At 22.4% G+C, this 27,444-nt stretch overlaps 8 protein-coding genes across 8 annotated transcripts; 3 read left to right on the top strand and 5 right to left on the bottom strand. All coding sequences in view use genetic code 6, as the record gives it.

Annotated features, from left to right (window-relative positions):
- Window positions 1-640: 640 nt before the first annotated feature.
- Window positions 641-1,876, bottom strand: TTHERM_01142650 (hypothetical protein; the record flags this gene model as incomplete). The annotated part of the gene is made up of 1 exon (XM_001030094.2): window positions 641-1,876. The coding sequence occupies one exon, from the start codon at window positions 1,874-1,876 to the stop codon at window positions 641-643; it is 1,236 nt and encodes a 411-aa protein (XP_001030094.2).
- A 1,041-nt stretch (window positions 1,877-2,917) lies between these two features.
- On the bottom strand, window positions 2,918-4,730 carry TTHERM_01142660 (rab-GTPase-TBC domain protein; the record flags this gene model as incomplete). Its single annotated transcript, XM_001030095.3, has 6 exons — window positions 2,918-3,049; window positions 3,101-3,183; window positions 3,241-3,340; window positions 3,478-3,813; window positions 4,033-4,219; window positions 4,300-4,730. 6 exons carry the CDS (start codon window positions 4,728-4,730, stop codon window positions 2,918-2,920), a joined length of 1,269 nt encoding a protein of 422 aa, XP_001030095.2.
- A 1,000-nt stretch (window positions 4,731-5,730) lies between these two features.
- TTHERM_01142670 (cyclin-dependent kinase-like Serine/Threonine kinase family protein) lies at window positions 5,731-9,903 on the bottom strand (the record flags this gene model as incomplete). The annotated part of the gene is made up of 8 exons (XM_001030096.3): window positions 5,731-6,717; window positions 6,780-7,620; window positions 7,679-7,874; window positions 7,934-8,201; window positions 8,260-8,807; window positions 8,864-9,091; window positions 9,164-9,368; window positions 9,541-9,903. 8 exons carry the CDS (start codon window positions 9,901-9,903, stop codon window positions 5,731-5,733), a joined length of 3,636 nt encoding a protein of 1,211 aa, XP_001030096.3.
- Window positions 9,904-10,281: 378 nt separating this feature from the next.
- TTHERM_01142680 (transmembrane protein, putative) lies at window positions 10,282-12,486 on the top strand (the record flags this gene model as incomplete). Its single annotated transcript, XM_001030097.3, has 9 exons — window positions 10,282-10,474; window positions 10,550-10,565; window positions 10,621-10,730; window positions 10,801-10,872; window positions 11,035-11,182; window positions 11,256-11,432; window positions 11,583-11,617; window positions 11,702-11,976; window positions 12,031-12,486. 9 exons carry the CDS (start codon window positions 10,282-10,284, stop codon window positions 12,484-12,486), a joined length of 1,482 nt encoding a protein of 493 aa, XP_001030097.2.
- A 212-nt stretch (window positions 12,487-12,698) lies between these two features.
- On the top strand, window positions 12,699-13,656 carry TTHERM_01142690 (hypothetical protein; the record flags this gene model as incomplete). Its single annotated transcript, XM_001030098.3, has 3 exons — window positions 12,699-12,812; window positions 12,903-12,954; window positions 13,016-13,656. The coding sequence occupies 3 exons, from the start codon at window positions 12,699-12,701 to the stop codon at window positions 13,654-13,656; spliced, it is 807 nt and encodes a 268-aa protein (XP_001030098.3).
- A 469-nt stretch (window positions 13,657-14,125) lies between these two features.
- TTHERM_01142700 (AMP-binding enzyme family protein) lies at window positions 14,126-16,408 on the top strand (the record flags this gene model as incomplete). The annotated part of the gene is made up of 3 exons (XM_001030099.1): window positions 14,126-15,819; window positions 15,949-16,184; window positions 16,263-16,408. The coding sequence occupies 3 exons, from the start codon at window positions 14,126-14,128 to the stop codon at window positions 16,406-16,408; spliced, it is 2,076 nt and encodes a 691-aa protein (XP_001030099.1).
- A 730-nt stretch (window positions 16,409-17,138) lies between these two features.
- On the bottom strand, window positions 17,139-21,321 carry TTHERM_01142710 (hypothetical protein). The gene is made up of 6 exons (XM_001030100.2): window positions 20,746-21,321; window positions 19,392-20,665; window positions 18,595-18,820; window positions 18,059-18,534; window positions 17,883-18,008; window positions 17,139-17,763 (listed from the first exon to the last, which is right to left on the bottom strand). The coding sequence occupies exons 1-6, from the start codon at window positions 21,204-21,206 to the stop codon at window positions 17,156-17,158; spliced, it is 3,171 nt and encodes a 1,056-aa protein (XP_001030100.2). The 5' UTR covers window positions 21,207-21,321; the 3' UTR covers window positions 17,139-17,155.
- Window positions 21,322-23,791: 2,470 nt separating this feature from the next.
- On the bottom strand, window positions 23,792-26,852 carry TTHERM_01142720 (tetratricopeptide repeat protein; the record flags this gene model as incomplete). The annotated part of the gene is made up of 8 exons (XM_001030101.3): window positions 23,792-23,894; window positions 23,954-24,051; window positions 24,109-24,218; window positions 24,279-24,552; window positions 24,617-24,790; window positions 24,844-25,572; window positions 25,914-26,549; window positions 26,757-26,852. 8 exons carry the CDS (start codon window positions 26,850-26,852, stop codon window positions 23,792-23,794), a joined length of 2,220 nt encoding a protein of 739 aa, XP_001030101.2.
- Window positions 26,853-27,444: the final 592 nt, after the last annotated feature.

The raw sequence follows: 27,444 nt of genomic DNA, 5'->3' as shown, positions 1-27,444 counted from the left end.
CCAACCCCAACCCCAACCCCAACCCCCTTTATAATGTCAAATAAACATTTTCAGCAAATGAATTTTTACTTACGAATTAATTTACTTTGTTTAATCAAAATGTTATTATTTTTTGTATTTTTTATATTTACATTAAAAAAAAAAATATGTATAATCAATTGAAAAAAAAAACTATGTAAATTCCATTTTTTTAATATTATTATATAAAATGAGGTAACAAGATTAATGTTACATAATATAAAAATCACTAATTAAAAATATTTCAAAAATCTTTTACCTTATTTATTCGTTTTTATTATTTATTTTTCTATTTTTTTTTTGCATGTGTTTTTTGAAATAATTATGTAAAATTATTTTATTTTTATTATAGTTTTTAAATTAAAATTTTGAGTTTTAAGAGAAGAATTTATTCAATATTAATTTATTGTTTTTAATTTAAAATTGATAAAATTTTATTAATTTTTAAAAACTTAAATTAAAAATAAATGAGTTTATTAATAAATTATTAAAAATAATTAAAAAATATACATTTATAAATAGAAAAATAGATCACATACAGTCAAAAAATAAGAAATAAATAATCATTTTATAAATAATTCTTTATATATTATTATGTCTTCAATCATTTCAATCTTCAAATTCATAAAAATAGCAATAATAGGTAAATAAAATAAAATAAATTATAAGTGGAGCAACTAACTTGAGATATGAGATCTTGATTGCTTTAATCAATTATTTATGTAGCCTAGCTTTAAGAAACTGTTGAATTTACAACTTCTATACCAATTTGTTACTGAACAATATTATTTTAAAATTAATTCAACTATCTAAACCTGTTATTTTAGATTTGCATTTTTATTTAAACAATACCGTGCAGTGATGGTGAAGGTATTTTGAATGATATACTTAAAATTTTATTTGCCCAGTTTGTATTTGTAAATTAAGTTAAATCATAAATTATACTATCATCATCTTTGTAATAAAGGTTTTATAAAACTAATTTTTTAGTACTAGTAGGGTCAATAAATGAAGCCTTAGCATAAACCATTTAACCGACTTAATAAGACGGATTTTACATAGGCTGGAGGCAGGTCTAATCTTAGCAGATTTCAATGTTTGTATCAACATTAGGAATTGTGATACATTATTAATTTTAAAGACAATTCATGCTTGCTACTTATTGTATTATATCTGTAGTCATAACTGTGCTTACAGCTGTATCTGTACATAAAGTGATGCTAAATTTATGATATCTATAGAATTTCTAAGAGTTTCCAATATTAAGTCCAAAATTTATGATTTAGGATATCTAATTTCCCTATGTAGACTATTGTATAGCAAGTGTTTAAAAATCTATTAATTTTATTTAAATAGTTTATGAACCAAGTTATCCAGTTGTGTAGTATTAGTCATCTAAATCAATATAATTAAGAGTTTTAGGATCTTAAATTTGAAGAGAAGTTACATACTACTCTTAGCACTCTTCAGAAATACTTATTGAAGCAAGGTCAAGAGTAACAAATATTTGAGCATATTTTATGTTGTTTATTATAATTATATCAGTAACTTCATTAACTTTCACTAAAGAAGTTTTAAGTCCCATTTCCAAATGACAAGTTTAAACTTAAAGAGCTATCATATTTCCTTCAGAATCATAGTTTATTAATTGAACACACTAGAATGGATTAAGAGACCCAGTATAATAACCTAAGTTACAAATGCAAGACCTCTAAAATGAATCTATAGATGAGTTAACATCCAAGCAATCTAGGCATATATTTGTGTCTGGTTAGCAATCTGTACAGCTCACATGGCAAGCATTAACTACAGTCAAAAAATATATGCAAAGAACAAGAAAATTTGTGAGTTGTTTCATCAATTATGAAAAAAAATTTTTAGAAGATTTAAAAAAATATATTAAATAATATAAATAAAGATATTAATTAATTAACGAATAAACCTAGAGATAGCCATTATGGGATTAATTTTCTGTTTAATCACTTTTTTGATTTTTAGTCTAATTAAAAGTTTCAAATGTGAAAACATTAATTTACAAATTATAATAAATATTAGAATCTTTTTAATAAAGATAGATGATTTATTGATATTGATCACTTTTAAAATTAATTAATTAATTTATTTGTATTCAATAATTTTTAGTGAAATAACTGAATCAATTAAAAAACTCAATAAACGTGCATGATTATAATTTTTACTTAAATAACAATTTAAAATTACTAATTTTGTCTGTTGGTAATTTTTATATAAGTCAAATATTTTAATTTTAATTTTAAGATAAAATACTTATTGAAATATTTTGAAATATCACTTTTACAATTTATGTTTTTATTTATGATTTACATAAATTGATATAATTAAAAAAGCAATCAATTCTGACAAAAAGTATTGTTTTGTTAATTTTGATATTTTCTATTTAAACAATTTTTAATTTATAATAATTATATTATTTAAATCTCAAAAAAATGTGATTACCAAATGTCTAAAGAAAAAACGCATTTAAAAGTAAGATATAATTAAATAAAAAGATAAGAAGTAATTAAATAATAGTTAATTATTGTAATAGTAAAATTTTTTTACAATTTTATAAATTTACTTAAAATCTAATCAAACAGTTAAAATAAATATGTATAAATAAAGTATAAAATACTGTAAAATTCTTTGATTTTAAATATTAATTTTTATTAAAGTGACACCAAATTTATTCTATAGCTTATTTTTAACTAAAGTTAATTATTTATAAAAATTTATTTAATTATATATTAGGAAGTACTCTTATATATTTTAGTATTAATTATTTGTTTGCAATAATAATGTTTATGGCTAGTTTGTTAATTAGTTAGTAGTTGAGATAGCTAGATTCATTTTTTAAGGAAATTGATTTTGAAGTAAGTTTATTTCAAAGTTATGTTTGAGTGTATACTCTGTGATTAAGCTCATTCTAGTATTCATCGAAATTTAAATTGTTGTTGCTGTTGAAATGTTCATACCACTCATTTTTCATGTCTTCTTACACATATTTTATGAGTTACTATTAAAATAATTCAATATAAAACAAAGATATAACTTAATTTTGTATTACTTGCTTATTATTTATGCTTAATAATGTCTTTTCAAATGCCTTTATTATCACTAGATAAACTGAGTAAAAAATTTCTTCTCCATCTAAAAATTAACGAAAAATTAAATTAGTTGTTAAAATTAGAATTAAAAAATTGCTACCTAGAAGAAACATATCAAACATCTTTTCTCCAAGAGATCTATTTATATTTTTTTGAAATATAGTTAACAAGTCTTACTCAAACAGCTATTAATAAGAAACCTTTTATTGGAATAATTAAATTTTAGAAAAAATCTAGCAAACAAACAAACAAAAAAATTAAGTGATTTTTATATTAGTAATATATACTAATATAAAAATTCCTTATTTTAAAAAAAGTAATTTAATTAATATATTACACCAAGATTTAATATATGTTTATTTAGAACGGGCAAATACTACTGCATTTTATTTTCTATATTTTTTGAAACTATTGATAATCCAGGTTATCCATCTATAAACATAATCCTCCACTGCTTTTGGTACATTATGTGCACAAAAATCCAAAATGCTTTTTTTTCAAAATTTTTATCAAGGCCGAAGTAAATATCTTAAAATTCCTTGTCATTATCTGAATGCAAATAATATACAATAGCCAGTACAATAAAGCTCATGTTCTGCACATAACCAACTTCTTTATCAAAGTGAGCATAAGCTCTACAAATTTTTTTTGTTATTGTTAATAAGTCACTCATCTTGTTTGAAATAAAAATAAATAGTTTTAATTTGATTCATAATATTTATTTTTTATTTAAAAAATTGAATTATTTAAACAGAAAATAATTTTTAAATTTGATTTCAAAATATTTTTTGTAAATCATTTTTATTTTTAAAACAAATTAATTTATTTTAACTTAATTTAATTTAATGTTTTATAAGTCAATTTTTAATAAAATTTAATTTAAAATATTTACTATGTTTTAAATTTATTGTGGGTTTCTATTCTAGCCTTTCATGATTATAAAATTTTGTGCCAAATCACAGTTTATTTCTTTTTCATATTTGCAATGAGTCTTAAACGAAATATCTTTTATTTAAGAATTAAATTGAATTTATTCCATGTAATCCACATTTGCTAAAATAGGCCACAGTCTTATTCGACTATATTAAAAAAATATTTTTAAACAAAAATTAAAATTAAATAAAATTAGTTTTCTAATTCTACAAATTATATTAATTACTTTGAGTAGCTGATTCCTTTAAATAACGAATTACTCAGCTTATAAATGAATTTTTATTCTATTTTATTTTTTTAGAAAATATCCTCCCATTCTTCTTAAGTGAGCTCCTAAGAAGTTGAATCGTTTTCATCAATTTAGTCTAAAATTGCAAAATCTTGAAACTATCGTTCAATAAGAAGACACTTAGGTCCCATTTTGTCTTTGTTTTAATTAATATTTAAGTTCTTAATAGATGGCTTATCATCACTTTTCTAAAGAATGTAACAACTATTTTTCCTACTCGAATTAGTGCTAATATATCCATCATAATAAAACTCACTCGAATCGCATAAATTATTAGAATCATTTTCACACCCTATAAAACTAAAATCTGCCACATCTTCAGAATATTTTCTTAGCTTATTACTGTATTTTCTCTAGCCAGGAAACATTATTAAAACCGTATTAAAAAATTATAAAGATATCTAACAAGTATTTTAGGTTTACGATGTATTAATCAAATTTTAAATACTTAATTATACAGTATATTTATTTCCCTTTTAAATTTAAGCTTAGTTTTAGGAGACACTTTACTCAAAGTATTTATTTTTAATGCTGATGTTTTAGACTTTATTTTGAAAAAACTATTTAAAGAATATTATATGCAAATATCAAATTAATTAATGCTTTTTTATTTTTACTTAAATGTTTCTATCAAAATTGCTTAGAAGAAATAAATCAAGATAGTAAGTCAGGGGAATAGAAATAATGTCTATATTAATTAATATATATCTGTCTTATTAAATCATCATCATCAACTCCAACAACCAAGCACATATTTTCCTATTATCATCATAGCAAAAAATATTAACAATGAATTAGACCATCAATTTTCTTTAATTACTGAAGTAAAATTCTAGTTTTGAATACTTAAATAGTAATGCAGATCATAGTATACAAAAAGAAATCATTAATTTGTTGAAACTCACTTAAATACTTTCTATTTCATTTAATTTTTAAAAAATTTGATTCAAAAAATACTTGATATTTTAGAATATTTTTATCAATAAATCCTGATTAAAAATATTCAATTTTCCTAATAACATTCCCAAAAAAATTTCATACTTTGATCTTAAAAAAATTACAAAATATGTTAATTTTTTTTTTAATTAAGAATTAAATAAATTAATAATTTTCTAAGGAGTAGTAAAATTTATTTGATTTAAATGTATGTTAAAAAAAACTAATAATTTTTAAATAAATCTATATCAACTAAAAAAACAGAAATTTTATTTTGAAAAGCTTTGCTAAATATATAATTTTATGAAGAAGAATTACTTAATCAATAAACAAATATTTAATTATAAATTAGAGTAAAAATAAAATTTTTGATTTATTTATTGTTTTGATATTTAAAAGCCTTTTAGAATATTGAAATAATTAATTAGAATATCAGTTTAAATTATTGCTATTGTTATTATTATTGCTATTATTATTTGAAGGATTATGTGGTTAGTTAAAGAATTAATTTTAATTCAAAGGGATGACATTATTATTATTTGGATTTATTTATAATTAAGGGTTATTCTAAAAACCAAACATATTTTAAGGATTTTATTAATACATCTAGATGTTTTGTTATTAAATTATTTAATTATTAATTTAAATTTAATTTTATTATTGTTATTATTAATTGATATTAATGTTATTAGTATTAGCAACTTATTGTTTACTAACATTTGCTTAAATTAAATTTTATTGTAAATTTGGTATTTGATTTTATTACTGGTATTGCATAAACATTTATTGTTAATTTAAATTCAGTCCTATTTATTCAATGGGTATATAGCTGTTGGAAATTATCTAATCCTAGTTTGAATTGTTTTGCTAAACTCCAAGAGGAATTTAGTTTATCAAATTTCCATTTATATTTTAATTGTTGCCTTGCTAAATTTACTATTAAATTTTATAAAGTTGCATCTATTACTGGCTTAATTAATCTTGCTATTATTTATATGCCTTATTTTCTAGGATCTAAGCAGGTATCTAGCCTTAAATTGCCTAATAATTGCTTTAATTGCAATTTTACTTAGATTCATGATATAGATCAAGTAGATTTTAAGATATTTCTTCTAAGATTATAATCTCTAACTCAGAGGATTTCTCAATAATGTAATGTAACTTTTTATTTAAATCGTGCTTTTCAACAATATAGCAAATCGATTATGGTGTACTTCTCATTAAAATGCAATGTAAAAATTCCAAAATTTTTTTCTTTATTTAAGGAGTATTTGTGTTCTACACATTGCTATCATCAAAATCGGTCAAAAGATCACAAAGACTTTCTATAAATTACTCTTAGCAAGCCATCACTTATGCTATTTTGTCAGAAAGACTTATGATTCGATATATGATTGGTATAATTTGCAATAGAGATATCTTTTTAATGTAAATAAAATTAATTTTTAAACAATAAATTTTTATTATTTTTAAATATTTACATTGTTGTCGGCAGATGGTATGAAGAACTTCAAGTTTTCTAAAAAGAAAGACTCTATTTATTCTAAATCTATTACAAGCCAAGAAGCTAAAGTATCTAAAATTTTGAATGAGAATTGCTTAAAGCAATCTTCCGATATTTAAAGGAAGCACAAAAATATATGAGGCCCACCATGTTCCATTAGCTTTTTTCTTGTTAGAGGAGAGGTCTTAACAAATTAGCATAAAATTGATAGTGAAATTTTCCTCAAGCTAAATGACATTGCGCTATTGCTAGTTATTGATATTAGAATAGGAAGAGCACCTGTCAAAACTAGATGCTCCTATCTAGGATGACTTAAGTTTTGGAAATAATTAATAATTTTTAACAAATCATCTAAGAAAACTTCATCTATTTTTTATTTTCTGCTTTCTATATCTAAGAGATTTAAAACTCTTTTTATTAAACCAAAATTTTCAAGCTTATTTAAAAGAGTGTGCTCATTAGATAGGTGTCTAAATATCAAAATTATTTTTTACAAAAACTAATTAAAAATTGGATCTTCCTCTTGCTAGAAGAGAGTATCTATGATTTCTATAAGAATTTACACTGTTTCATCTTAGCAAATATTTATTTTCATCTGCTTATCTTCACACTTGGCAAATAGCAAGAGGATGTCTAAACACTTTTAAATTAATTTTAAATCTGCAGCTTAATCTTACGATTCTCTTTAAACAAACTCTTCTACTAAGCCAAAAAATATGAGCACCAATTTTTAGCAAATATCATATTTAAACAACATCCTACACAGATTTTGATAGCTCAAAAATTGAACTTCTGAAAGCATAAGTAGCATATCAACTCTTTTTTATTTTAACATAAATATTTATTTATTAATAATTTTTATGTTTATTTTTTTACCCTATTTGAATGATTTCTTTGTTTTTACTGACATCTACATCTAATAAATCAACTAGAGCAGAGCTTCCTCCACATGCAACAAATATCTAAAGAGTAGACGGACTAGTAAATAGCTAAGCTATAAAACAAGATACCTCGAACCGAATTTCTTTTGGGTAGAAATCACTAGTGAATTTTAAAATTTAAGGTACAACTCCTTTTAAAATAAAATTAGAAATTATTGTTTATCTGTCAATTATTAACTTATTTATATACCAAACAAACAAGCAGTTTCTAAGTAATACATTTCATTCTCAACAATTTGATTCAGGAAAGACAAAACTTGCTAAATAATAGTAAAGTTAGTTGAAAATTTATCAAGTAGGTCTAAGAACAAGGAAAGACCTGACTGCTTAATGAAGTAGCTTTTAGCTTTAGGAAATCTAGATATTATATCACTTAAATAGTTCATATATTCTTCGACCTTCTTTGGTTCTCTAGTTTTTTATAGCCCATTGACAATTTCTTAGGTGTCCTAGTACATCTATTTTATCATTTTTGTTATTCTATTTTCTTTTTTGAATTTCAATAAAATAATTTACCTTTTATTCTTTTTTACTGTTGAGTGTTCCGTTATTTTTCTTTTTCAAATTGTAGTTTCTTAGTGAATCTAAGGGTTTATTATTGTCTACTATAGAACCAGCAAAGCTACCTATTTCATCTATCGTCTAGTTTGCAGTTTGATTTCTGCAAGTATTTGGTTCATTTAGTCGAAGACCTATTAATCTCTTTTCTTATTATGCAAGTTAGATGTTCTTAAGGCTTGATATGGATTAATTGATGGAATTTTATAAAGTTGAATTATAATTAGCATGTATTTATTGTGTATCTTTTATATCTTTATCATTTTCTTTATTGCTAATGTAATTTTATTCTTGCAATAAATGTTTTTCTAAATGATTTTGGTTATTATCCTACTTTGATGCTGATTGTTTGCTATTAGAATTCATATCTAATTCATGCTAACTTTCATTTATATGATTTCTGATAGAGTTTAAAACTTCTTCTGGTAGTTCTGGGTTTGGAGAATTAATGATTTGAAGTACTTCTGTTTCAATATTTATTTTTAGCCACTCGTGATTAAGCAAACCTGTTTAAGTAGTTTAAATTATATTTTTTATTGTATGTATAAAACGTTTGTTATACTTTTTGCATCCATTCTTTAAGAAGGTTCTTTATTGAAGCATTGCATCAAAAAATCTAAACATTATGGAGTTACATCTTTTGGAAGAGGAGGATGCTAGTCAGATACCATTCTGAATAGAGCATGATGTGGATTTCCATAACTATAAGGAGGATTTCCTGTAAGAAGCTCAATTATGGTGCATCCTAGCGACCATATGTCACAACTTGTAGAAATGTGTCCATCAGAATCTTATAAAAATTTTAAATAAAATTTATAAGGTATATTTATTATTGGCTAGTTAGAAAAAAATATATAAATACCAATAATAACTTCAGGAGCCATCCAATAAGGAGTTCCTACACATTAAGTACTGCTTTTGTCGTCATCGGCTAAGTGAGTGGCAACTCCAAAATCAGTTAACTTTATCACACCGCTCTTATTATTTTTAGTTGTTAGTATATTAGCTCCTTTTATATCTCTATGTACAATACCTTACCTATGCAAATATTCCAATCCCCTTAAAACCTTAATTTAGAAAAATTTAAATTGAAATTGTTGAATGGAGGTAAAAATAATAATTTTAAGAGTTTATCTTTTTTTTTAGTAATTTTCTTTTGATTGAAAGTTCATACATTTTAACTTAAATTTTAGATTTATTGAAACAATTTATGAATGAATTAATTTTAAGTCTACTTACTTATTTGATGAAAATGATTACAAGAGATTCTTAAAAAGGTCCAAATTTTTTAATTATTCCATACAAAGAGCCTGATTCAATGTATTCTAAAATAATTGCATAGTGATTTTCAGTTTGAATAAAATCAATATATGTAACAATATTTTCGTGCTTAAGCTTCTTCAGTAAGTGCATTTCTTTTTTAATAGATTTTATGTTTTCTTTCTTAATATTTACTGTAGAAACAAGTTTTATGGCAACAACCTAGCCTGTTTCTATATGCTCCCCTTTATAAACTGTTCCCGATGCTCCTTGACCAAGCTTAACACCTACTTTATAATTCCCTACCATTTAAGGCTTATCCTAAATGACCCTTCTCAACATTTGATTGGGATATTTTTGCTAAGATTATTGAATATTTAATTTATTACAATATAAATTTATTACTCTCTCTTTCTCTTTATTTTTTTCAAAAATTTAATTAGATTCGAAATTTTGATATTAAGTTAATAACAACCATTGCCAATTTAATTATTTAATAATTTTTTGCTAATTTTTGATAAAGTTATGGTTTAATCAGGACATATTAGACATGTAATGTGCACTTGTAAAATCTATCAAGAGAAAATGTTATAATTGATAATAATTAAGCAAATGTATTTATGAAATTTATTTAATTTTATGCAAAACGAAATTAATAATTATTGATTAAGATTTCTTAATTATTATGAATCGAACAAGAGCTATCTACTTGAATTATTCATGAATCAAACCTTATTCGCATTATATGCTTTTTGTAAAAGGAGAAATGATTAGTTATTAATATATGTTATAATATATTATAATTCAATAATAATTTAAAAGATTAAGCAAAAGCACCAATTCAAATAAGATTTGAAAGCACAACTCTTAGGTTATTTATAGATCGTTCATTCATCTTGCAGACAAAATTTACGTAGAATTAATTTCTTTATTTGTATAAAAACTGAAGTAACTCTTTAATAACATAAACTAAAACCTTTTAAAAAAGTAGAGTAAAATTATAGGTGAACTTATTAATTTTTTGACTTAGAAATAAATAAATCAAAATAAAAACTAAAGACTGATGACAGATCAAAAAGATTTAAACCTCGCTATTATGATCAGTGCAAGCGTAGTTTGCCCATTTTATTACATTTAGATGATAACTCTCCTTATTTAGCTATATAAAAGTAAAATACTAAACAAAATTCATCTTTTTGCTTTGAAAAATTTACAATTTTCTTAAAACATAATAAATAGTCATCAAAATGAACACGATCAAAAAGCAATTCTTTATTCTTTTTTACGTTATTCTCATTACAATCACCCTCTGTAAGCAACATTTTATGATTTAGTTCATAGCATTTAAAAATATTTTCAATATTCAGTTAATATTTTTATCTAATTTTTTCAAATACTTTCTTTCAAATAAGATAGTCGTTAAATTTTGGAAGGAATTATTTAGTAAAATATTTTAACAAATAACTTCAACAGGTTCGCTCGTTTAAGTTACAATATAAATTTTCAAAGAAGCTGAGGATGTTGTAAATAAGAAACTAATAGAATAAATCACTGTTAACTTCTGCGATACCTTTAAAGTCTTAGCATTTTCTGTTTCAATATTAATGCTGTGTTACAAATGGTAGGATTTTAACAATCCAAAAACAAATATTCTTACTTTCTATAAATATTGACAAAAAAATTATTTTATTTAGGTATGAACTTTATCTTAATTATTTCTATTCTGTGAGAACTGCTAAAAATTAGATTAGACGCTATAAAATTTGCGCTACTATCTATGTTATTACTTCTCTCACAGCTTATATACTTAGTATAATATATACTGGTGTTAAAAATGACTATGAGGGATTCAACTACAATGAAGATTTGATGTAAATAATTTTTATTTTTTATTTTAATCATTCTATTTAAATCTTAATTATATAGTTTGCCATCTAGTTTGGTGTGCTTTAATTTGCTAATCTGTATTATATTGAGTGTTATTTATAGCCAAAAACTAAATAAAACTATAAATAATTTAGAAAAAGAGCTGGGCACAATATTGAAAAAGAAAAGAGTAATCAATCTATTATATTCATTAATCAATTAATATTTTTTTGTAATATGCTTCTAAATTTATTTAAATTATTTTATTCAAAAGTACCTTATTTGCTTTTATATGATATTTATTTTAAACTTCCTTAAAATAACTCTTTTGTTAACACAAATACTCTATTACTACTTCTCTGGAGAACCATTTAAAATGAAATTTTTGACAAGCATTGGATATGTGTATTACTTACTTTCTAATTATTTTTAAAAAATAAATGCTTTATTTATCTTTTTTAAATAAAGAATTGCTTATTTAGTGTCTACAGAAATTATTTTAAATTTCCTTCCAGTGTGTTTGATGGCTTTCTTTATCATTCCTTATAGGTATGTTAGCTTTTCAAAAAGATATTTTATATTTATTTGCTAAACAATTTAAAGTTCAAAATCAGAAAAAAAATATAACGAAATGCTGCAAAGCTCAAGTGTTGGAAAAATTAGTTAATCTTTGGTGGACGAAAACAAATCAACTATTTTGGTATAAAGTCAAGCATAAGAATGATTGATTTTAAATTACTATTTTCACTAAAAATAAAACAAAATATAATTAAAAATTTAAAAAAAATCAAGTTTATAAATTTATTAAAGTTAATTTTTATATATTATTTTATCGAATATCTTTATTTATGTGTATGTAATAAATATTAGTTCAAAAAGAAAAAAATTATTTCCAAGAGTAAAGATAAAATTAAAATCAATTTTATTAATTCAAAAAAAATTATAAAATCCTAATAATATTTAATCCAAAAACAAATAAAGATCAATTTACTTAAAATGCTTGATTTCATGTTTTGTAAATTCAAAAGGTAAAAATATTTTTTTATAATTCAACCATGATTTTATGATTTTGATCAATCTAAAAAAAAACAATTTATAATAAAATTCTATTATTAAACAAATAATTTATAGTTTAAGACTTAAAAAAAACGAATATATTCATTTGTCAAATGCGCTTGTTTTGATTATATAAATTTCAAAATTTTAATAATAATTAAATCAAAAATTTGCGCCAAATCCTTTAAAAGTTTATATAAAAAATTAATTTATCTATGGCAACTCAAGTAGTGACAATAAAGGAACTAAAAATTTTAGAAAGTAACTTGGAAAAAGATTTGGATTAATTTTTGAAAGAATTTTCTTCTTTTGTGGATGATATAATTAAGGTATTGTATTGCTTCTTTCTTTATAAGTATTTTTAATTATTACTATACTAATTCTACTATTTTAGCATAATTAAACATTTATATATAAAGAAAGAAGATAAAAATGTCTAAGAGTTTTATGAAAAAAATACAGAATTTCAAAGTAAAATTCATTTATCTTAGAAATATCAAATTATAAATATATTTTACACTTTTTGCAAAAGAATCCTTACAGCCCATACAAGATAAAAATATAGAATATCAGAAATAAACTTAACAATTACTTGGATTAAATGAAGAATTGAAAGAGAGCTTCAACTTGCTTTAAAATTAAGAAAACAATATCTTAATGAATGAGCTTCATGTTAATTTATGCTAAGAAGAAAGCGCTCTATAACAAAAAATAGAAAAAGAAAATAATTAAATCGATATTCTTAAAAAAAGTAATTTAAAAGGATTTTAAATGATTTTTTATCATTTTATTAATAATACATTTTTAGGCATAAATGATTAAACTAAGAGAGTGGAGGAGTTTGTTTAATAACTTAAAAATTTTGCAGAACCTTATAATAAATATTTTGGATTAGAGATAAAAAATCCTGAGGCATCTACGCTTCAAATAATTATTACTAGTGATAAAATAGTTAATGAGCTAATTATCTAATTTAATTAAAATGAAATTTTGAGTAAACTTAACTAGATAGATTTAAGCTTAAATAACTTTAATTTTTTAGTTAAAAAAAATAGTTTTGGAAGGACTGTGGATGAGTATATAGAAAGATATTTAGTATGTAGAGATATATCAGGATTAGTTTAGCAGCTTTGGAAATTATCTTCAAAAAACTAAATGGAAGTTATTAATTGAAAAATGTTAAGTTTTATATTAGAATTGCATTAAAATTGTAAAATTGTTATTTTACTAAATTTTAAATAAATAAAAATTGTTTGAGTTCTTTTATTAATTCTGTTATTAATTAAATTAATAATTATAATAATATATATACTTTTATTATAATTTTAAATACAATTGAAAAAAAATGCTAATTATTGTTCCAAAGTACTTCTTTATTATTTCTTTTTTACAGAAAATATTCCAAATTAGAAGTTAATTTATTCGTAATTACTATTTCAGTTATGTAAAATTTAAGTAATCACTAAATAAATTAGTTCAGCATAGCGAATTGTTTTTGATCAACAATAGCTTAATTTTGCAATACTTTTATATTAGAAGTCTTAAAGGCGAATTCAATTTAGTTTAAAATTTTAATAATTAATTAATTGATCTAACTAAATAAAAATAAATTAAAAAGAAAATTCAAAACAAAAGTAAAATTATGTAAGAATTTTTTAAGGATTTTGATGTATTTTCTCAGTCCTTCTCCTTTAATACCGGCAAGAGGAAAATGAAGAAAAGAACTTTGACTGGAGCTTTTCTTTCAGTATCGATAATTGGAATAGTTTTATTTTATTTTGTGCATTTAGTGTACTAATATTTTAACAACTAAATCGATCCTAAATTTAGATCGTAAAGCTTTGTAACAAGCGAATAGATAAATGTTGCTTTGCAATCAAAATTAATTGCGTTTTAATTCTTTCAAGGATTATAAAATTTAGATTTTTAGCAGAAGAAGTAAAATAAAACTTATATAGTTGCTTTTGCAGAATTTAATTACATAGGTTTAGGATAATTTTATACATAAAATTTAAATATTATTGATTGCAGCAACCCTTAACTTATTGGATATAAATGCATTGATTTTTCTAGTGTTCCTTCTAACTTTTCACTTTCATTGGACAATATAAATTAAATAGCTTCTTCAATAAGAATTTCGACTTACAGGTGCTAAGATGTAGACAGTCGTAAAACTTATGTACCTAATAATTGTGCTAGTCCTGAGGAAATAGATAATTTTATCAATAACCTAAATAATTATTTGCATGTAAAACTTTTAGCATCATAGTTTAACATTACATCCAATCAGTTCGAAGATTATTATAAAAGTCAGCACATCCTAATGTCAACAGATTAAATCATATTCACTGAATTCAAAGCTTAGCAATAAATTACTAAAGTAAAATAGGGCTCATTTGTACAACAAGAAACTTAATATCTATCTCCTATATCTTATATTATAAATACAGAAACTTATTAGTCTTAAACTGTTTAAAAACAAACTTAACTTAAATATTTTGCTTAATTCTTTTTGGATATTGATGAGACTATAATTCAAACTTAAATTTAATATCCAATTTTTCCAGAAATTTTAGCCTTATGTAATAGTACGTTTGCTTTATTAATGTGCTTAGGTTTTATTGGTAGATATTTGGCCTAGTAATTGATTAGATAAGAACTTTTTATCATTACTTTATAGAATTAATTTTAAGGAACTTATCATAAAATATTGAAATAAAATAATATTTTATTAAATAAAAAAATTGATCTAAATGAAAAAGATTAAGATTGCAATTAAGGAAATGCTGAAGAAAAATATGTAACAGATATGGTATTTATACCTTCAATTCCTACGAAGCCTTGCGAGAATGTTCTTAAAAATATTTGTAATTCCTCCATAACAAACGATAATTTAGCTCCATTCTAAAAAAAATTTAAATTTCAACAAATTAAAACTTTTTCATAAGTATAAGCAAATCAACATTAAGATCTTTAGCAATATGAACAAATAATTTCAACTACAAACAGAAGTGATATAAATAAACAATAAATTAAATATAATGAAAAAGATCAAATGACTGCTATTAAAGAAAAGCTAAGGCTCTTCAACACAAAAGAATGCAATGCCATTGAAATCAATTCTTTAATTACTTCATCATAAGATATGTGTGAATAAACATAAAAACCTTTAAATTAGAATTAAATTTAATATAGTCAAAAAAATATTATCCCAAATGTCAGATGTTCAAATATAAATTAACCAACCAAAATGGAACAAAATTGTGATTAAATATCCAAAATCAACAGCAACAAATAACTATCAAGCAAACTAGCGGATTTATTATTCAAATTTAAGTAATTTTATTCATTTTTTATTTAAAACACAAAGTCAACGGAAAAAAATTTATCTTAAATTCTAAAAGCTTATTTTTCTGATAATTTTTGTTTTTGGTGATTATTTATTATTTTTGATAATTACTTTAGGATAAGGCGAAGAAGTGAATATGAAGTTAAATTAGGCTTAAATCAAAAAACCAAACAACTTATAGAAGAATAAATAGATAAGAATTCTGATTTTTCAAAGCTTTATGAGGAAATAATATTTTTGAAAAAAGCAATAATGATACTTTTGACTAAAGAACAATTTGCTGCTCTAAAATATGTTGGTTGTTCTGATTCATTTTTACTTTCAGATTCAGTTATAAAAAGTTCAAAAAAGAGTAAAATTATTAATTAATTATTCAGTAATATTCATTCAATAAAGTTATTTAACCTTAATTTCAAAATAATTAATTTAGTCAATTACTTCGAAGAATAATTTGCCATTTCATTATTGAAAGAGCAGCAATCAAAATATTTTAAATAATTTATTTTAAAATGCTCTAATAACAATACTAAAGATTTAACTCTAGTAGATTAAAGAATATATTCATCAATTGTTTGAAGTTGCTTCAATATTTAAATTAAAATATTTTTTTATATTTGTATGCTTTACTTAAATTTTAATTTATCTATAAACTGTTTTTTACAATTGTTTTACTTGATTACAAGTGTCTTTATTTTATTAACTTGTTTCAATAATTTTGATAATTTTTAATTAGTTTAACTTTATTAAGAAGATAAAATATAAAAATACAATATATCTTTTGCAAAATTTTTTTAAATAGTAATTATATTCTTTCAAAAATGCATTTTGATGAATAAAATGAATTTTAATAAATTAGAATATTTCTTTAAAAATTTGAATGGGATATAAAAATCAAAATTCTAAATAAATTTCTAAAATTTTAAAGAAAAAAGTCTTTAATTATTATTAAATTTGTTTGATTCTTATTTTTAATAAAGAAACTTTATGTTTTTTAAATATAAATATTTAGTTTTAGTGAACTAATTAATAATTTTTTTAGAAATAAAATTAATCTTTTTAATTTATTGATAATATGTGTAAAAAGCAAAAATAAAAAATATGATTTTTTTTTTTAAATTAAAACAAATAATTGAGCAAATTAATTTAGAATTCAAATTAGTTAACTTTAAAAAATAAAATCCATAATTTATGATATAGAAGTTAGTTAGTGATAATAATATTATAAATAATTATTTCAAGTATAAAACAGTTTTAAATTTAATTCTATCTTAATTAAATATTGTATTATTTCAATTATTTAATTTTACATAATCAGATATTGATTCATTTTGGTATATTAGGAAAATATTTTGACATATTATTAGTTACAGTTTTTTCCTTGCAATATGTTTTAAAAAGCATCTAAAATGATAAATTATTGGGTAGTTTTTGTATATTTTTTTTACTACCTGCCATTTACTAAATTTTAGATTGATTGAAAATAATTGAGTTTGTTGATTTATCATAGAATGTGCTGCTTTTAGAGTTATACTTTTCGCTTTCATTAATACTAAACCTCTATTCATTTATTTATTATTTATTACTGATATTTGATTTTGGTGAAGACTACTGGCTTGTAAAAAAAGCATCTAAAGGATTTCTTTAGAAAGGATTATTTTTTGCTTTAATATCTATACTGTTACTATTAGAATATACTCGGTTACTATTAATATTTAGGGATAGAGGTACTAGTAAACGATTTTAAATAGAGCATTTATACTTAGCCTTGAGATAAAAATGATTATCTTTAATTTCATTTAATTCTATTTTTTAGGGTTAATTAATTTTCTAGTTATGAAATTTTCTCATATTAATATCTTTTTCCTCATTTTCAGAAAAATTAGATGATCCAGATGAACTGCTAGAATGGTCAGTATTTTATTAATCTTTTTCTTATAAATAAATAATTAATTACTTAACATTTAAAATGCTTATTAGATTGCAAATTTGTTTAATTCTTTCAAATGCTTATAATTTTGAAGATTGAAATAATAATAAAAATTTTATTTACTTAAAGGAGCTAAAGTTTTTAAGACATTCTTCTTTTCCCTTACAATTCTTAAAATAGAATTAACGCCATCATATAATATATTTTCTTGTGAGGTTGATCTCTTCATTGCAGGATGTTTAGTATTAACTTTAAATATAATTTTATTTACAATTTAACTTTTTAAGTAAAAAAAATACGCTTATCTATTCTACTGATCACCTAAGAATTCTGAAGAGTTAATTTTACTGTTGGATATCTTTCGTTTGATACATTTCTATAAAGGTGTTATGGAAATTATTTTTTTTAAGCACTTTAAATCTTATCCAATCTACTTAGTTCTAAATCTGCTTTAGTTTTCTCGTTTTCTTTTATTTATTCTTTCAATTTTTCTTTAGCCTTTTTATACTATGACATCATTTACTTAAGTTATGATCTCTATTCTTCCATTTAAACATCTTCAGATATTAACTTATTAACATGTTTTTTAATTAAAGGCATTAAAGCTAGTTAAATCAATTTTATTTTTTTTAGGGGTTTGGATATTTCAGTTTTTCTGACTAATTGTTTTATTTTTTTTTCAGTCAAATTTTTATTCTTGCTTTCGTGATTTAAAGCTTATGCATTTTTTATGAAAGTGATATATTCCTCTGCTTATTTATTTTATTCTAATGTTCTATTTAAATATTATTTAAAAAATGTAAATAAATCATTTAACTTAACTTAATAATTTTACTCAGGAAATTCAAAAAAGTTAGATTATCTTTCATTAAATTCTTTTTATTAATCGGAATTTAAATATTAATGAATCTTCTTGCTTGCATTGTTAATTTGAGTCTGAATAAACTTATTGTTGCAGTGAATATTCTTGAATGTTTATTGCTCTTATCTTTTCTAAGACTGTGAAGGAGAGTTCACCTTTTATTCCTTCTCATTTATTTTTGAAGAGTTTACATTACTAACTTTTGTTATAAAAATAGTTATTTTATTTTTATTTTTTCACATTTTTTAAACAGATTTTTTCAAAAATAATAAGAATTAAATATTTAATTTTTTGAAATATTAAAGATTGAATGGCTATTTTCGAAATCTTTTTTAATTAATGAGTAAGAAAATTATATTTTTTATATTACCCAACTGCTTAAACTATTTATGATATTTTAGCTATTTATCAAATAAAGAAAATTTTTTTATTTCAAGTTAAACCTATTCACTTTTAAATAGAATTATAAAGAATTTAAATGCTTTTTATTTAAAAAATTTGTTTATTTGATAGAGCTTTTATTCTCCAAATTTTTTGAATAATTAAGTCAGTCAGTCATTAAATAAATAAGTAATCAAGTTAGTTAGTTAATTAGTAAGTAAATAATTATGTAGATAGTAATAAAATTAGAAAGTTATAATCAAATTATTTTGCTGCAAATCAAAAAAAAATTCAATTTTAAAGTGTAAGATAAATCTTTTTTAAATGTTTCCAAAAATATAGCTTTATATGATGAAAGGAAATATTTAATGAAGCAATAAATTATTTACTTTTTCTTTTTTGGATTTAAATAGAGTAAAAAAGTTCCTTTAAGGTTTGTATGATTAACTTTATGTGTGAGATACATTCTTAGTGAGCAAAGTTTTTGAGAAGATAGAAATTTTCAATAATTTTCTCATTTAGTTTTAATTTATTAACTTTCTCTTTTTAATCTTACATATAAAATGTTAAATCATGCTAATTATTCTATTAATTTTTTTTATTTTGAAAATATTTAAATTATTTTTCTCCTTGTATTTTATAGCTTGTTGACCTACTTCTAATTTCTATGTTTTCTTCCTAAATTTCTTCTATCTTATCTTAATACATATTTTATTTTATGCTCAATCTTCTTTTATTAGCTTAGTTTGTCAGTGATGAAGAAATAACCTTAAAATATTCAATAAGTTTTTCTTAATTTAAAAAATATCCCACAAACCTATCAGACTTAATTGTATTGTAGACCAACTATAGAGAATCAAGCTCAAAGAGTATGCTGGTATTATCTTAAGCTATTTCAGATAATTTTTGTAAGCTAACAATTTGATTCCATTCAGGCATATCAATTTCATATTTCAAATCATCAGGTAAAATCTAAACTTTGCTCTAAGGTGTAGTATTTTATTATGGCTAGTTTGGCTTGGGATAAATAAGAGTTTTATTTTTAGTATTACGCCTTGAAAATTTTTGATTTTTATCTTATTTTTATGGAGGTGAATCGTTTGGATCATCTAATTTTTTCCTATTTCTGTCAGTAGGAGTTGTGCATCTAACAGTTTATTTATTTTCTTATTCATTATTTTCGTTTTTTTTATTAAAGCTAAATGTACTTTTTTTATCTTCAGTGTTTAATTCAGTAAATAATGATTCTTTGTTTTATTAATTTTCTAGATTTTCAAATGCTTTTTTAATAGATTACCTTCTACTAAATTTACTTTATGTTAAATTTAAAAGCTAATTATTTTATTCTCCTTTGGGTAATCCTTTTATTAATCTCATTGAACTCTGAATATCAAACTGAGTAGAAATAGAAGAGCTTTTTAAGTTAATTAAATCCGAAATGAAGATTTGGTTGATTTTATTTTATCCAAACATTCCAAGCTTTTAATTATTTTATTCACTGTTTACTTAATTATACATATCATCTCCTTCGCTTCTGTAATTTGGAATAAATAATTTCATATGCTTTTTTCCTAAAATTTAAGAAAGATTTCTAAATTTAACCTAGACATGGTGTGGAACAAGCCCTGAATTGACAATCAAAAGCTTTGTGGTTTGACAAACTCTGTTAAAAAAAATAATTATTTTTAGGGATCAAATTAGAATTTAGAATATATCAAACAAACAAAAAAATGTATTTTTTACCTATAAGAATATTCATTTAAAAAGTAGTAAATTGACAACGCGAATCTTTCATAAATTTAATTCTTTTCTGCTATTCTAATCAGTTCACTTTGATAATTTTTTTGATTGAAATTAACTTCATTCACAGTTAAAAAATCATTATTTTTTTCTTATTACTTAGATTGCTCATATATATTTTATCTAGTTGGTTACTGATAATTATCATGTGGAGATGGAAGCTTAATTTAACTAAAAGATTATAGATCTAAGGTACTGTTGTCATATGCTACGTTTTACTGCTTCAACTTAATAATACCTGAATCCATAGATACTTATTAGCTGTCAATAATTTATTACATATTTTGAATAGCTTCTAATCTGATCAAATCTTCTTGCTTTTATCTTTGAAGCTCTTTATTTAAAAACTCTACTATATGCTTCTTTTTGTAAACCTAAAATATTTTTTGAAAATATTAACTCATTAAATTATAAACATTTTTACTAAATTCTTTAAAGTATTTTAAATTAAATTGCAAATAATTTATTATTAATCTTGCTTGTTAGTTTAAATTTTGAGATTATCAAATTTAATTAAATTTATAAACTTATTTTTTATTTATTATAATATTGAAAAATAACGAAATTTTTTAAATAAATATTTTTGATTGGCTGGGTTTTATTAAATATTATAATGAATGAATTAAGAAATTACATTGTTGCTTAATATCTCGTATTAAGAATTCAAAGACCTATTTTGTATAAATATTCTATTATAGACATTTATTGCTTATTTTGAAAAAGCTTCTAGGTCGTTGTCTACTAATGACTCAAATTCTTTAATTACTTATTGTAAATTAGCATTAGTCACGATTAATGGTTCACCTTAACTTTTAATAGCTTAAAAATCAAAAAAATCATCATATATAACTAAGGAGTTTTATTCTAATTTTTTATTAAGTTTAATATTGAACATATCATCTATTTCTGATTTAGATGACTCTCCTGAAAATATTTTTGAACAGCTGCTCGACTCATCTTCAGAGTCTAACTCTTAGAGTGATGGATTTTTTTTATTCAGATTATATTTTTTTTTTAAGATAGCATTGGACTATGGTATATCTTGCATAGAAATATTAAACCTTAAAGAACTTTACCTTTTTTTATAGGCTTTAATTTTTTTCATAGAAATGCTATTATGATTATCATTAATAGACTTTTTGCTCTTTTTTTTAATTAGCTTATGTATGGATGGATTTTTATTACCAAGTAATTTTGATTTTTTAGATTTTATTCTTTCTTAAAAATGTTTTGAGCTTTTAAATTCTTTTTATATTAGTTTAACAACTTAGTGTTCATTTAGTTTAGTATTCATAAAATATTAATGAATCTTAGAAAAACATTTCAAATATTAAAATAGTGTTAACTACTAATTTTATCTTTCTTTAAATTATTGTTCTTTCTAATCTAAATGCTCAATTTCCTTCATCAGCCTTTCATTTTATAATGTTTTTTGTTATATGACAAATCTCAATCTCAATATTTTTTCTTATTCCTTTTCTATTTCTTTTTTAATTAAATTTTGACTTGCTTCTTTATAGTCAATATTGTGTTTTTCAAGTTCAGCCATTTTTTTTTGTACTTTTTTCATTTTTTTTAGTTCACTTTCTGATTGATTCTAAATTTTTAAAATGAAAATAATTTAAAAATGATTTTTTAGTTTTAATTACCAAATTTTGAAGCAACTTAGGATTAATATTATCAAAATTTTCTAAGTTAATTTCAAAAAATCTTTATTCTTATTATAATTTATCTAATCTTTTCTCATTTGTTTTTAATGAATTATCTAGTCTTAAAAAATCTTTCTGATATGATTCTTGGATGCTTATTTCTCTCTCTTACAATATTTGAATTCTTTCTATGGACTACTTTAAATTTATTAACTGATCCTTTAATTCTTACTTGGTAGGTTTTATTTTTTCTTCTGGTTTTTCAACTTAAATGTATTTTTAATGACAATTATATTACTAATGTTTAATACTTCTACTAACATTCAATAAGCCTACTTCATTCAGATTCTGAAAAAGCGATTGTGAACTCTTATCTGAAAAAAGAAGAGATCCCAACGACTTGCTTTTATCAAAGTTAAAGCAAGAATCCTTTTCTTCATTTTCATCCTCTTGCAAATTTTTTAAATGGTCCAAATTCTATTACAATGATACCTTTTCTTACTCCTTATACTTATTTGCCATAATAAGGTCATCAAGAATGTTTTTAAGCTATATATTTAAATACAAAATTTACAGTCTTAATTTTATCTTATCATCTTACTTCTGAAGGTATGAATTCGCTTATTTTTCTCTACTGAGCAAGTATTTGTTATTGTTTATAAATATTTAAACTTTTGAACTCTATTATTTGATAATTTTCGAATTCTTATTTGAGTATGGGTGCTTAGAATTTTTTGTATCTTTTGAAATCTTCATCTTCTAAGCCATCTTAATTGCCCAAAAGAAATTTATAATTAAATGACTACCTTCTCCCAATACCATTTAAATTATTGATACTGAATTTAACCTTATTTTATACTTTATTTTATGTTTGATTCATTATATTTGCTTTAATTTTTTTTGCTAAATTGCTCTAATCAATAAGATAGTTTAATTAATTTATTCTACAAAAAGTGGGTCATATAAAATCTAATGTTAAAACTAACGGAATGCCAATTTTTTATGTACATTTAATTAAAAAGGATAATATAAAAATTCATTCAAAATAATTATGTTTAAAAGACATTAAAAAGAAAGAGAATTTTTATTATCAAATGTTGAAACATTAATATAGCGATATATGTGAGCTTTGGTAATTTTAATTACAATTTTTAGATGCGCAAGGAATAAAATTTAATTAATTTAATTTAAAGGTAATTTATGATTGATTATATATAATTAATTTTATCGCTTTTAAAAAGTAGAAACATAGAATTATATTAATTAATTATTTACTAAAAAAATATATATTTATTATATGTTAATTATATTTTGCCCTGTTTTTCAGCTAAGAAAATTGTTCAAACTGGCATTAATCCATCTCCAAGATCATCTGCACCCCAGTCATCTTCATTTTAGATTTATTGTTGCACTTATTGTTATGGTCTAGCTACAACTCCACGTCTATTTTAAATTATATTTTTAATTAAAATTTTAACTAATAAAAATGAATTGTTTGCTACCTTGTTTGAGAAGTTATGTCGATTTCTTAATTACCACTTTAGCCAGTACCATAAGGATCATATCCTCCATTATTTGGATCATAACCACCTTAAGGTTCCTTTTTAAGTTAAATAATTAAATTAAAAATTTAAAAAAAAAGTTTGTAAAAAATTACAATTTGATAGTTAACAGCATACTCTTCTGCCTCTAACTTTCTTAATTCTGATGCATATTGTTCATAGGGTAATCCCATTTCTTTGCATAATTAAGTGAGGAATTTAAGACCTTTTTTATTTAAATTACATTATAAATTTTTTTCTTTTTGAAAAAAAAATCATTATTTACATTCAACGTTACGAGGTTCATCTTGATATATTTCTTCGTATATTTTAAGAGCTTTTTGATATGAGCCCATTCTTCTGTAGCAAGAAGCAACCATCAATCTCCACTTAATTTCTTTAGGTTAAATTTATGAAGCTCTTTCAAAGAAGTGACAAGCTCTTTCATAATATTCTTATTTAACATAATAGATACCTAACCATCCAATAGTTTCAATATTTGTAGGTAAATATTTATATGATTCAGAGTAGTAATGGAGAGCTTGAGTTTCATCATCTTCCTGAATTGAATTAATGAATTTAAATTTTAAATTTATATTTTTCTTTAAATATATTGTAATTTACCCTAGCAAATATGTTACCAACACGGGCAAGGATATTGGGATCGGTAGGAACCTTGGTAAGTAAGACTTAGTACCATTTTAAAGCTTATTTAGTTTAGCCCATCAATTCATGAATACTGGCCATCTAATAAACAACTTCTGGTGTAGATATAATAGTTTATAGTTTTTCTAATGCCTATAATTTTTTTAATTCTTTTTAACAATAAATACAAATTTGTTAAGATTTACCTATAAAGCTTCATTGAACATGTTTAATTTTTTATTTACAAAAGCAAGATTGTAAAGGGCTTCAATGCAGTCGGCTTCAACACCAATAGCTTCTAAGTACTGCTCTTTTGAACGTAAAAATTCATTTTTAACGAGTAAACAGTTACCTCTATTGACTAAAGCTTTTGGATTAAATCTATCATAGTTAATAGCAACGTCAGCATATTTCTCTGCATTTTTGAAGTCATTTTCTAAGAAATAAAGGAAAGAAATGTTAGTAGCAACTCTACCCATCATAATTTTATCTTTTCTTTCAAAAGATTTTAGAGTTTCAATAGACTTGTCCATATTTTTAGATTTTAAATATGCCATAGCCTTGCAAATTTCTACTTCTGCTTAAACTTCAGGGAAATAAGACTCCTTTAAAGTTTCAATAATCCAATCATATCCATCAATAATGTCTTCTTCTATTACTGGAGCAATAAGTTTAGCACTTTTAACCAAGATGTCAATAGCTATTCTCTTTTTTTCCTTGATTTCTTCTCTCAAAGGATCATTGAAGGCAGATTCTTAATTCATTTCTTCTTCTTCATTTTCAGTGTAGCCAGGGATTTCAATTCCTAACATTGAAGAAAAACAATCCTTCATTCTTAGCTTATCACCTTAATCGTAAAGACAAAGAAGTAAATTAAATGCAGTCTAGAAATCAGGATTTCCTTTCATAATAGTCTCATAAGTGTTGATTGCATCCTTTTTTTAAATTAAAATTTTATATTTTTTCTAAAATTAAAGAAAAAAATTTTGTTTGAAATGGTTGAATTAATTAAATGTTTGTGTGTGTTTTTGCTTGTTAATTTAATATTAGTATCCTTTTTATCAATGAATGTTACAAAATTTATGAAATTAATAACTTGTTTGTTATTATTTAGCTAATTTTTCAAAAAAAAAAAATAATAAAAGTGGAAAATTGCATTAAAAAATTTTTTATTTATTTGATTTATTTTTGTGAAACTTAGTAATTTCAAATATTTGAAAAGCTTTGAAAGTATTTAAGATAATTTTTTCAGAATAAACAAAATATTTTAATTTACATCAAATTTTCCTTCCTTAACATATGCGTGTCCTATATTTTTAAGTACTTAGAAACGCATTTCTTTTGAAGTAGGAGGCAGCCAATCGTAGACCATTTTATACATTTTTATGGCAGCACTATATTTTTCCTACTAAAAGTATATATTACCCATATTTACTCTCAGTTTATATGCCTAAGGATAAATTTTACTCTTAATTATATCAGAATATTTTTGAAGTGCTTCTTAATAAATGCCATTTGCTTACAACTAGTTAGCAAGATTATAGGCAACAGTGAAACTTAATTCAATATTTATTGAATCTGCTTAATTCATATTTTCTTTTTACCTTCTCAAAAGTTTCTCTTTGTTGACAGCATCTTTAGCTTTTTCAAGGGCTTCGCTTAAATTTCCTTTAATTTTAGCTAAAGCTGAAGCTTCTAATAACTAATTTATTTCCTTTTCTTACTACTTAAAGTTGCTTTCAGGAGATTAGTCAGGTACCTTGTCTATTTTTACTTATTTTTATTCCTAGCTTTGTGGATTTCTAACAACTGCTTTAATAGAAGTCATGGGACGATCAGCTCCAGTTGGGCCAGACCTTGTGGGACCAGGACCTCTTCTGGATTAAAGCTGTGCATATCCTGTTGGAGGAGGCTATTTTTTAGAAGAAATATTTTATAAAATATAACTTTTAATAATAGTAGTAATAAATAGTATCTTGAAATTAAATGGAGTCTTGTATTTTAAAGATAAATAAAATGAAAAGCAAAGAAACATGCATGTTTATGATTTTCATATATCCTAATTAAACAACAAAACTGGCTTTTAAGCAGTAAATGAAATATGGTAAAAAAAAATTACATTTTATTTCACGCCTTCGAAATTATACTTGGATGTGTTTGCTTACTGTTAGAACTATGTTTATTGGGCATCGAATTAAGACTGTGTAGTATTCATCTTTTATGTAATTATAAATTTATTATTTTATTCAAAACCATTTCAATATTCAAAAATGTGTTAAGATATTCTCTATTTGTAATAATAAATGAATTTTCAATTATTTGTGCCTTTTCGATCTCATTACATCAAATAATCTACTTTATCACATTTATTATTATGAATAAATTGCTTTATTAATGAAATCATTAATCCTTTATATCTTAAGTTATCTAACTATAAAACTGTCATTTTAATTCAAATTTACTTTTTGAAGCTATCAATTTATTCTACTATTGGTTTGATCGAGCTATTGATCCTTTATCTTCTTTTTCTTGTTTACTTTATATTAAGATTTCGTATGATAAAAAAAAGAATCTGTTTTTTTTATTTATTTATTCTGAATTAATGATACAGTTTTGAAAATATGAGAAATTTTTAATTTAAATTGATTTCTTTTTTTATAAAAATTTAAAAAAAGAAAACATAGAAAACAGATTTTGTAAGATAATTAATTGATTAACAAAAAAACAAAACTTAATTTATTGAGATAACAAGCAAATCAATTCATGTTGTTAACAATATCATAAATTCAAATCATATCAAAATATTT

Source organism: Tetrahymena thermophila (assembly GCF_000189635.1).
Source record: "Tetrahymena thermophila SB210 genomic scaffold scf_8254659, whole genome shotgun sequence".
In the NCBI taxonomy this organism is placed as follows: Eukaryota; Ciliophora; class Oligohymenophorea; order Hymenostomatida; family Tetrahymenidae; genus Tetrahymena; species Tetrahymena thermophila.
The sequence above is the reverse complement of the archived record's forward strand: the minus strand, read 5'-3'. Positions and strand labels throughout refer to the sequence as shown.